The following is an 11,772-nucleotide window of genomic DNA, read 5'->3' as shown; positions in this document are numbered from 1 at the left end:
TGGGAAAGAAGAAAGAGAATGGGTTTGGTGAAGTCACGGGAAGAAAGAAGAAAAGAAGGAAATGAAGGAAGGAAAGAAAAGAAAAAGAAAAGAAAAGAAAAGAAAAAAAGAAAAGAGAAAGGAAAAAAAAAGTTTAGAATTGGTTAAGGACTTGAGGTTTGGGGTCTTTGTGTAATTAGAAAGAAAAAAAAAATTTGGGATTTCGTTTAGTTGTTTTTAAATTTTAAATCCTAATACATTTTTATATAAAAATAATTAAAAATATCTTAAAGAGCCTAAACTTTAATATCTTATACCATATCCTAAAGAATATAGAATACACATTATAAAATATATAAAATTTAGTGTATATATTATAGAGTATATATGATTTAGTATATAGAGTATATATGATTTAGTGTATAAATTATAGAGTATAAATAATATAATAATTTTATTTATTCATTATACTAATTTTATTTAATAGTATTTGCCTCCAGCGTGCATTATATTCATCACATATCACATGAAATCTACCATATAATTTAATTTTTTCAATGTTTTTTATCAATATAGTAGATAATATGTTAAATAAACATATGGTAAAGTTTCATTCAAAATTTTCGTATTTTGATAACAATTTCCGTCGTTTCTGTTGAATTTTTGTCGAAATTTAAAAATTTTCAATTTCCATTGAAATTTTCTCGAAACCCGAAATTTTATTCCTTGGTTTCATTCAAAATTTTTGTAATTTTGATAATAATTTTTATCGTTTTTATTTAATTTTGTGGAAATCAAAATTTCTGAAAAAATTTCGGATCAAAATTAATTTTCATCTAAAATTTTCTCGGAACTGAAATTTGAAGACTTGTGTAAATTAGAATTCAAAATTCAATATTAGCTTTCTACTGGGCCTTCCCTTCGTGCTTGCCTCCCTCTTCCTCTCCATCGTCGGCATCGCCACCCGGGTATAATGATCACTCTCATCTTAGTTTCATGCGTATTTGATCATCTGGGCATCTCTAAGTTCTTGCTTCTGATGTGATTTTCAAGCAATTCGGTTCATTATCTTATCTGAGTATCTATAATTTCTCTTGATTATGTGATTTCATGCAATTTGCTCATCTGGGTACCCGAAATTCTTCGGCTTTGATGTGATTAAAGAAAGCAGTCTTTTCAATATGCAGAGCGAAATGTGAGGAATGGTGTATTGGAGTCAATGGAGTGCTCGCAATCCCAAGAAGATGGCAACAACAAAAGCAAGAGCAAGACTAACTTTTCGGAATGGGAGTTGGATGAGCCCTTAACAGAAGAAGACCTTCAAGCCATTGAAGCCGCATTCGAAGCTGCAACTTCGTATCTCCCCAAAAAACGACGGTCCACACCAGACAGCCACTACGCCGCCCAACAAGACCACTTGAGACGCCGACTGCCCAAGTCGGTTCTCGCTCTCCAGCATCCAAACGCTTTCTCTCTCTCACCTTGTCGTCAAGGTATGTTGGCTGCTGCGTTTGTTGGTTATAAATCTTGGTTTTCAGTCTTGAGGCTTTAGGGGCATCAGCCATGTTGTTAGGCTGATGCATATATGCTGCTTGATGATGATTTTGATTGAAAAGGAAAAAAAAAAAGAGAGTTTAACCCGCCCTGCTATACGTTTACGACAATGGATTGGCATTTGTTCATAATGTTTTTCTTAATGCGTTTAATTGTGGTTGTGCTCATCTTTTGTGTAGTAAGGAAGAAGTTCCCATCTTTTGTGGAGCAGGGGTTTGCTTATTATAATGTAGAAAATAAAAGCCTAGTTTAAGATTGTGACTAGCCTGAGTGTTGGATTTTGGGATTGCAGATGAGCATAGCATTATGTAGAAAAGTAGCATAATAACTTTTGGTAGTTTCATGTTTTGGGCAGCACCCATTGTCGTTGAAAGGCTTTATAAGGCCATATAGAGTCTAGCTAGTTTAATGCAACGTTATTTTAGGCTTGTATGAGACATTAGGCAGCAGAGGGTAGGCAGCAGAGGGTTGAACTGGAGGCCACACTGCAACATTACCAAGCAGTAATTTGACTGAACCGCCTGCATTTAAGGGTAGTTCCAGGCCTCTGGAGGCTTAGGCTTGGATTGCTAGGCTGGATAAATTCAATGCCTTAAGATGAAAGAACAAGCAAAAGGTTTACTTTGCCACCTCAATGCTAGAGGGTGAGGAATCTACTCTTAGACCACCAAAGATATAAAACAAAAAAAACACAAGAAGTTAGAAAAAGAAGAGACACGCCTCCACAACCCAAACCTCAACAACTCCCCATTCATCCCAGCTGTGGGCAAAAAAAAATAAAATTGATTATTGAGAACAAAAACTAATTAATGACAGCAATAAAAACTAATTAATAATAGCAACAAACAATTTTCTTTAATTTATTCAGAAAATTAGAGGTTAGTCCTTATTACATTTCTTATATTTCAAGAGAACCTGAATTTTGATTAAAGGGAAGTTTAGATGGGGTTGTTAAGTGTATACGACATTAATGGTGGATAAGTGAAGGATGACCTAAATTTTATTGTTGTTTGAGGGTTCCCTGATGGGGGTTTTGAAGGTCCTCCCTATTGAAAATTCCTAGAACCTCAAAGGGTACAAAATCAGACTATCAGACAAATCTTATTGTCAAAATAATCTAGCTTGATACTAGGGCATCATTTTTGTCTTGCAAAATCTAGTTAGGAAGAATTATATGACTATTGAAGGTTTCACTAATTTTTAGCAGGGTTTATTTGCTTTCACATGTTTGGTACTGTGCATGAGCATTTTGATATCATTTCCATGCATCATTTATATCTACACAAGTTGTTTTCTTTGTTCCTTTAATTTCTCTTTTGAAGATGCATAATGTTATACTGCAACATTTATTTCCTAAAGCAGCCAATACAAGGATGAGATATCCCGTGATGAATTTTGGAGGTAAAATTAAATATAGCAGGACTGCTGTTGAAGTGGAGAAAGCTGCCATGGAGGTTTTAAAGACTGTTGAAGCAAAGAAAAAAGACTTGGGTCAAAATGCAGTTGGATTTGACATTGAGTGGAGACCCACATTCAAAAGAGGTTGGTTTAGTAGTTCCCTTAGGAATTGTTTCGTTCTTTTGTTAGATTGATCTATTCTCTCTAACATCATGCATACATCTTGTTGTGGACTTTTTTTGCATCAAGAAAATTGAATTGACTCATAATTCACATTGGCTTTGACGATATGGATGCATAAACCTGAATGTGGCAACACATCCCACATGACACATATGATGTTTGACTTGGAGAAGATCCAAGTTCTGACTCTCTATCCGCACTTCCTCCTCCTCTTCTTCTATGAGGGTGGGCATTTTCACATGCCTACTCTCTACCTTCTCCATTCCTCCTATTTTCCTCATTGTTTTGGACCCTAGATGTAGGCTGAGAAGGAAGAGACTTGGAGCAAACACAAGGGACTGATAACGTAAAACAAACACTTTTACTATGGTGCAAAAACCGTTCTCTCTCTTCCCTGAAAAAAAAAATTAAAAAAAAAACTGTTCTCTCTTTCTTGTTAGTTAAAAATTTTATATTGGAAAAATAATATTCTAATATTTGGTGTATATATAATGGGAACTGGAATGCAAAATTAGTTTGGGCCCCCGAAGAAGCTAGAGGCATGCTGCTTGTTGATTCAGTTACATTTTTTCCCCTTGTGGAATAGTGAAATGATAGATATTTCAATTAGACTGTAAAAGTCCATATGTTTTATTGTATTTTATTTTGTCCTTTAACTGGAAGGGGGAAGGAGGGGCCATATGGGTTATACCTTTTCTCTTTGGTATGCCATGATGATAATTCCTCCGGAAGGCAGAGGGGGCTTCCAGAACCTTTGACATGTTTATAGTGTTTTGGCCGTTGATGATCATTCTTTTCATGTGCTCTGTTGACTTTCTTCTTCATTTCTTACGCTGTCTTTGCCATCTGCTTTTCGACATGTTTATTACAAATCTATGTAAAAAATGTTCACTCCTTTGGCTTAGTGGCCTATAAATCATTGTGTTTGATTTTTCCAATTAAATATGAGGTTATTATTCATTATTCTTGGGGCAGGGTTTTGTTATGTTTTTTGAAGACATATGCATCATGCTGGATTTTCATCATGGAGAAAACCTAAAAATGCAGGTGTTCCACCTGGGAAGGCTGCAGTTATGCAGATATGTGGAGACAAAAATTGTTGTCATGTGATGCAAATTATTCATTCTGGAATTCCTCCAAGTCTGCAGTTACTTCTCGAAAATGCTACAATTTTGAAGGTCTGTAACATGTATTGTACAGACTTACTACATTTGCCACCCATATATGCATGAAATCTTTTTTCTGGAACATACCTTATGTTATTCTGATATAATGCATGATATATGCACAGGTTGGAGTTGGCATTGCCAATGATTCTGTTAAGGTTTTTAAAGATTATAATGTATCTATTAAAGCTGTAGAGGATCTTTCATATCTAGCTAATCAAAAGCTTGTTGGAGATACAAAGAATTGGGGACTTTCATCTCTAACTGAGAAGCTTGTTTGCAAACAGGTAATCATTTGGTTTTTCTATGCCATCGAATATTCTGAATCCCTTATATTTACTACTGTTTCTGTGAAATCTAAGGCTACTGAACAGAGGGAATGCCAATATTGTCCACCTCTATTCTCCATTCTTGTATCCATCTGTTAGCTTGAATAGAGTCGGATTGTAACCTACTTGTTTTCCCTCAAGCGTTACACTGGAATTTGATCAGTAATGGTATTTAAATCCGCTAAAGTAATTTTTTATTCTACTTCACAAATACAGGTAATAAATTTAGGTAAGAAGTCCTGTTAACGTTTTATAAACATTGCACTATTGCAGCTTCTGAAGCCCAATAAAATTAGATTGGGAAACTGGGAGGCCAACTTTTTATCAAAGGAGCAGTTACAGTATGCTGCCACTGATGCATTCGCATCATGGTATCTACATGAGGTTAGTTAATTATCAACACTTTATTTTTTTTTTTTTTTCTGTCAATAATATAGAGGCTGTCACAACAAGCACCATTAATGATTTTGTCTCTCTGTTAGGTGTTAAGGGGCCTCCCTGATGTGGAAAAAGTTACAGCCGACAACCAGAGTGAGGAACAAGAAGCTGTACCATTGTAATGACTTTCGCTGGTAACATCAGGATTAAAATTAAAATGTATAATATATCTTATGTTACCACATGTATAGCCTTTACCAGGATATTCTCAGATTAGAGGGGTTCATCATAATGAGACATTGCTTCAGATGCAGCAAATATATTGGTTACATTTATTGGGGCAGTGGCAGAGGGACAATGGGGTCAATTGATCCCAATATCTCCAATCAATCTTGATTGAAGATGCAGCTTTGACCCCAATTTCTTTAAGGTTTTTTTTTTTTTTTTTTTTTTTCATTTCAGGGGGGGAGGGGGGAGTAAGTTTTGAGGCATTTCAAAAACTAAGGCTAAGGACAGTGAGGAGCAAGTTTGGGAGCTTCGTTATCACGCCATTATGAATATAATGACAAGTTCTCGACTCCTCCCCTCGACTGTGGTCCAAGCTCATGCTATCTTCTTAAATATATTTTTTACATGTCTCATAGTTTTACTGATATTCTTTTTCCAAATACATTCTGAAATGAGAATCATTAATTGCTTCAATTTGCCTTGCCATAACCTTAACAAATTGTCTCTATTTTCTTGTAGTGCTTGCATAATTACGTATTACATTGTCATACTGGCTAGATGATTAGTGCTCAAACTGTGCAAGTACACTATCTTGTTGGATAGTTGGCTAATTGGCATTGATGTGTTGGTCTTTGTTTTGAAGCAAGGTTTTAAGGCTCTCTGTTTGGAATGTTGTATGATATTTGCCATCTTTCCCAGTCGAGTTTGTCATTTGTTGCGTGTTGTATGTTTGGGTTTGGATTTTAGGTTGTATGACGTCCTGCAACTCCATTTACTTGTCTATAACAAAACAAAAGGAAAGTTTCACAGATTCAATCGCAATCCCTTGTGTATTTTAGTAGGAGTTGACGCACTCCAAGACTGATTTTGCAGAATAAAGGTGTATCAATGTTAAGGATTCAGCCATGTTTGGCTCCTTACATGTAAGAACACATTTTTCCTTACAAGCCCACCACAATTTGACATGCATATGATTTTTTTTACCATTTTCCTTTTCCGTAATAACCAATTCCTTTCATTACCGAAGAAAAATAGAAATAACCAATGTCTCCATGCAAAAGGGTTGATTTTCTAACTTCTAAAAGAAGTCTTTTTTGCACGAAGGTCTTCATTTTTAGTCATTCCACCACCATAAACCCGTTAATTTAATATTGATCTCTTATATTATTCATTTTCAGTATTCTTCGTACATAAAACTTCAACCATTTTTTTAAAAAATAAATCCATATCAGTTTCCGCACTTCATATAAAATTTAAAAGAATAAAGTAATAAAATGGTAAAATGGTAAAATAAAAGTATAAAATAGTCCGTAATTTGTAGCACCCATTTATAGAGAAAACTTTGTTGCTGTACCCAACCATAATCAGACACACCAGCCGCACCCAATTCAAAGTCTATTAATAATTTAGGCTTATTAATTACATTAATTTACATGTATGCCATTAGAACCCAGCCATTACCGCATCCAAGCAAGTCCACAGGACAGCTGGAAGCCCAACCCCCGCCAGTAGCCCAACCCACCCCAAACCCACAAGCCCACCCCATTACAAACATGTAGCACACAAAATATCCCACGATCTCCTTCACGAAAACAGTTTCAAACCCTCTTTCCCACGAAAATAGTTTCAGAACCCATCCCAGTTCAATTTCCCCCACTCCCCCCTCCAAGATTTCTCCTTCCATTACAAAACATTTTCGGACCGACTCCCCCCCCCCCCACGAAAACAGTTTCAGAACCCATCAAGATTTCTGAACTTCCCCCAACCCCCCCCCCCCCCCCACGATTTATGATTCCATCACGAAACCAGTTTCAGAACCCACTCCCCCCTCCGAAAATAGTTTCAGAACCCACTCACTCTTCAACTTCCGCCACTCATCCCCCACGATTTCTCATTCCGAAATCTACTCCCTTTCCTACAAACCAACACATATATTAGCTGAAGAAAACCAAAATCGACAACAAACATAAAGAATTTTTGCAGAAAAGGTAATTGTACATAATTTTCTTCTGGGTATTCTGGAACATAAAAATTTGTGGGTATTCTCGGTAAGTGTACTAATGTAACTATATTTGAATGGAATTTGTGTTTCTTATGCAAAGTGAGACTTAAAAATTGCAGGGTTCTAAAACTGTGACTACTTTCAAAATTGCAGGGTCTAAAAAATGGCAAAGGGGAAGCAAGCAACAAAACAAAACAAAGCACCGAAATCTAAGGTGAAAACACAAAAAAAATTGCAAATCAATTTCTAAATAAGAACCGTTTCACTTAGTCTAGGAGGAAACAATTTCACTTGGTGTAGGAGGAAACAGTTTCACTAAGTTGAATAATGTAATATGGTTTCGTCATTTGACTGATGTAGTTTCACCTAGTTTATGCAAGTTGCACAAATGTATATATGTAACTATAACCAAGTCTAGGAGGAAACAGTTTCACTTAGTGTAGGAGGAAACAGTTTCACTAAGTTGAATAATGTAATATGGTTTCATCATTTGACTGATGTAGTTTCATCTAGTTTATTCAAGTTGCACAAATGTATGTAATTATAACCAAGTCTAAGAGGAAACAGTTTCACTTAGTGTAGGAGAAAACAGTTTCACTTTACTTTACTGTTTACTTTACTTTACACATGTTTACTTTACTTTACTATAAATGCAATGTAACTGAATATGGGACAAGGAAATGTACCTTGACATGTTTCTTATGTTTGAGTATACCTTGACATGTTTCAATTCATAGCATATCCTAATAAGTGTAACTGTTTAAACATTTATAGAGTGAGAAAAAATCACTAGCAAAGGATGCTAAAAGGAATCCAGGTATACAATATCGATCTAACATGGTGAGCTTTCTGAATATCCTCCAAAGCATCAAGCCTAGTCTACAACAGAAGCATCTGGACAAGTTAAAAAAGACTCATTTTTGAACTTTTTTCGATGCCTGCAACGGAGGATTAATAACAAAGAAAGAACACAGGAAATCAAACCAACAGATCCACTATATCCTCAGCTTGTATGACACAACAACACACAAATTCAAAATTGGGGGAAGATCTGAAGCAATTGAAGTTGAAGATGTTGCAAAGATGTTTGGGTTGCCAAGTAATGGAAAGGAAGTACAAATCGACAACTATGGCTGATCAGATTCAAGTTTTGCAAAGAGATGTTTCAACAAAGACATAAGAGTGACCAAAAAAGAAGCTAAAATACACTTACAAAAGCCCTTCAAGAAGACAGAACAGATGATGTGGTAAGGCTTATTGTTATCTTGATGTTAACTATCATCTTCTTTGCAAATTCGGGGTACACACTTGCATGGAATTTAATCTCCCCAATAAAAAATATCAAGAAAATGAAATCATTTGCATGGGCAACAGCCATATGAGATTTCTTGACAAATAATTTGAGGAATAATCCACAGGGCAGTTCTGTCAGTAGATGTGCTATAAGGATTTTGGTACGTAATTACATTTTTTCAGTTTTTTATTAACATTATTTTACTATATGTTGATATGATTGTAACTATATCTTTATTTATTGTATCTTCACAGTATTGGTTTTGTGAGAAAACTAGAGTTATAAAACCAATAGAAGGAAGAGAAAACATGAGTCCAACAATTGTAAAGTGGGACTTGTTGAAATTGATTGCAGCTTTGAGAAAGACAAAACTTGCAGATATAAAGGTAAAAATTTATATTTTAATTAAGCTGTAATTCTATTATTAATATACTGAAACTGTTTTCTCAATGATACTAACACTAATGTAAATGTGCAGTTTACAAAACAAGATGTTGACAGTAGTAATGAGGATGATCAAAGTGGTAATGAGGATGATGATGCTGATGATTTTGAAGAAGACATGTCATTAGTAGAAATGGTAAGTGAAAAAAACATTATCTGCAAAACATTATCTGAAGAAGACATGTCACCAGGTTAGATCGATATTGTATACATAGATTTCTTTTAGCATCCTTTGCTGGTGATTTTTTCTCACTCTATAAATGTTTAAACAGTTACACTTATTAGGATATGCCATGAATTGAAACATGTCAAGGTATACTCAAACATAAGAAACATGTCAAGGTACATTTCCTAGTCCCATATTCAATTACATTGCATTTATAGTAAAGTAAAGTAAACATGTGTAAAGTAAAGTAAACAGTAAAGTCAAGTGAAACTGTTTCCTCCTACACTAAGTGAACCTGTTTCCTCCTACACTAAGTAAAACGGTTTCCTCCTAGACTTGGTTATAGTTACATACATTTGTGCAACTTGCATAAACTAGGTGAATACATCAGTCAAATGACAAAACCATATTACATTATTCAACTTAGTGAAACTGTTTCCTCCTAAAACTGTTTCCTCCTAGACTTGGTTATAGTTACACACATTTGTGCAACTTACATAAACTAGGTGAAACTACATCGGTCAAATGACGAAACCATATTACATTATTCAACTTAGTGAAACTGTTTCCTCCTAGACTAAGTGAAACTGTTCTTATTTAGAAATTGATTTGCAATTGTTTTTTGTGTTTTTACCTTAGATTTCGGTGCTTTGTTTTGTTTTGTTGCTTGCTTCCCCTTTGCCATTTTTTAGGCCCTGCAATTTTGAAAGTAGTCACAGTTATTAGAAAATACTAGTGACCTTGCTGAAAGTAGTCACAGTTTTAGAACCCTGCAATTTTTAAGTCTCACTTTGCATAAGAAACACAAATTCAATTCAAATATAGTTACATTAGTACACTTACCCAGAACCGACAAATTTTTATGTCCCAGAATACCCAGAAGAAAATTATGTACACTTACCTTTTCTGCAAAAACTCTTTATGTTTGTTGTCGATTTTGGTTTTCTTCAGCTAATATATGTGTTGGTTTGTAGGAGGGGGAGTAGATTTCGGAATGAGAAATCGTGGGGGGTGAGTGGCGGAAGTTGAAGAGTGAGTGGGTTCTGAAACTGGTTTCTTGATGGAATCAGAAATCGTGGGGGGGGGGGGGGGAGTCGGTTCGAAAATGTTTTGTAATGGAAGGAGAAATCTTGGAGGGGAGAGTGGGGGAAATTGAACTGGGATGGGTTTTGAAACTGTTTTCGTGGGAGAAAGGTCTGAAACTATTTTCGTGAAGGAGATCGTGGGATATTTTGTGTGCTACGTGTTTGTAATGGGGTGGGCTTGTGGGTTTGGGCTGGGCTGGGCTGCTGGTGGGGGTTGGGCTTCTAGCTGTCCTGTGGATTTGCTTGAATGCGGTAATGGCTGGGTTCTAATGGCATATATGTAAATTAATGTAATTAATAAGCCTAAATTATTTGTAGTCTTTGAATTGGGTGCGGCTGGTGTGTCTGATTATGGTTGGGTGTGGCAACAAAGTTTTCTCTATAAATGGGTGCTACAAATTACGGACTAAAAGAAAAAAATGAGATAGAAGTTGGAGTGGAAATTTTAGATCGAATATGGAAATTGAACTCTCACCCACATTTTTCTTATTTATTATTATGTATTGTTATTTTACCAGAATAATCTTTTTAGATAATTTGCATACAACTTAACTTTCTAAAACTTTTGACATGTTTTATTTTGTTGTAAACACCAAGAAAACAACTTTCCGTTTTATTGTTTTCTAACAATAAAAAGTAAAGCTTCCTCTTTTACAAAATCAAATTATTAGTGTGATGGTGAACCTTCAACAACCCCAGTTAGGGGTCGGAAATGGGCCGGGCTTTTTGGGTTCGGGCCGGGCTTGGGCTTGAATTATAGAAGCTCAATAGGGCTTTCGAGCCGGGCCGGGACGGGCTTGGGCTTTAATACACAAGCCCAAGGCCCACCCATCGGGCTTTGGCTTGCGGGCTTGGAGGGCCGAGCCGGGCTAGGCCCGAACGGGCGGCCCAAATGGGCCCAAAGCCTGTTTAGACACATATATATTTTCAAAAAAAATATAGGATTTTGGCTATGTTGTGATTTGAACATGAGACCTCACATAACAAACTTCAATTCTCAACCAACTGAGCTGACTAGTTTATTTGTCAAGTTTGTGAATCATAACATATTTAATAGCTCTTTCGTTTGTTCACTTCAATAAATTATTAATATGCTTATTAAGTTATTATATAATACTATTATGTTAGTAATAGTGTAATACCATAAATAATAAACTTTTAAAATTATATACAACATTACAACTACAATAAAACATAAATGTACATATGTTTTATTATATATTTTATTACATATTTTTATAAACAAACGATGCAATTGTGTTGTCAACGATCCGAACCGTTCAAATTTTAGTTCCTCACTCAAAGATCATTTGTGCAAAAAATTAGCTCAATCGGAGATGTAAAAGTGACATAATGGTGGTCGAATTAATGAACGATCGTGGTTTTTCTAATGATAATCGAATGGGTAGATGAATTTCGATTTAGCCGATTTTTTGTACGGATGATCTTTGACTATGAACATAGAAAATGAATAGGTCAGATTGTTGAAATCACGTTGTAGTTTTCATAATTATGGAAACAACAAGGTTTTAACGGGAAAGTTATTAGAATTATACTCTTCTAGTG

General features: G+C 35.3%; 1 protein-coding gene across 3 annotated transcripts; it reads left to right on the top strand.

Moving 5' to 3' along the window:
* The first annotated feature begins 864 nt into the window (after positions 1 to 864).
* On the top strand, positions 865 to 5,642 carry WRNEXO (Werner syndrome-like exonuclease). 3 transcript variants are annotated; one of them, XM_086233570.1, is made up of 7 exons: positions 865 to 947; positions 1,167 to 1,472; positions 2,896 to 3,075; positions 4,162 to 4,292; positions 4,406 to 4,567; positions 4,883 to 4,993; positions 5,092 to 5,642. In XM_086233570.1, the coding sequence occupies exons 2-7, from the start codon at positions 1,199 to 1,201 to the stop codon at positions 5,167 to 5,169; spliced, it is 936 nt and encodes a 311-aa protein (XP_086089696.1). In that variant the 5' UTR covers positions 865 to 947; positions 1,167 to 1,198; the 3' UTR covers positions 5,170 to 5,642. The 3 variants fall into 3 exon arrangements, with proteins under 3 accessions (XP_086089696.1, XP_086089694.1, XP_086089695.1); XM_086233568.1 differs by having other exon boundaries at positions 2,893 to 3,075; XM_086233569.1 differs by having other exon boundaries at positions 921 to 1,057; positions 2,893 to 3,075.
* Positions 5,643 to 11,772: the final 6,130 nt, after the last annotated feature.

Source organism: Dryas octopetala, chromosome 2 (genome assembly GCF_963921425.1).
Source record: "Dryas octopetala chromosome 2, drDryOcto1.1, whole genome shotgun sequence".
NCBI classification, from domain to species: Eukaryota; Viridiplantae; Streptophyta; class Magnoliopsida; order Rosales; family Rosaceae; genus Dryas; species Dryas octopetala.
The sequence above is the reverse complement of the archived record's forward strand: the minus strand, read 5'-3'. Positions and strand labels throughout refer to the sequence as shown.

What these genes read in the sequence shown, in the direction of transcription:
- WRNEXO (XM_086233568.1), top strand. Translation starts at nt 1,199, where the DNA reads ATGGAGTGCTCGCAATCCCAAGAAGATGGCAACAACAAAAGCAAGAGC. An exon ending in TCTCTCACCTTGTCGTCAAG is followed by an intron (nt 1,473 to 2,892) that starts GTATGTTGGCTG and finishes TATTTCCTAAAG; the next exon opens with CAGCCAATACAAGGATGAGA. An exon ending in AAAATGCTACAATTTTGAAG is followed by an intron (nt 4,293 to 4,405) that starts GTCTGTAACATG and finishes ATATATGCACAG; the next exon opens with GTTGGAGTTGGCATTGCCAA.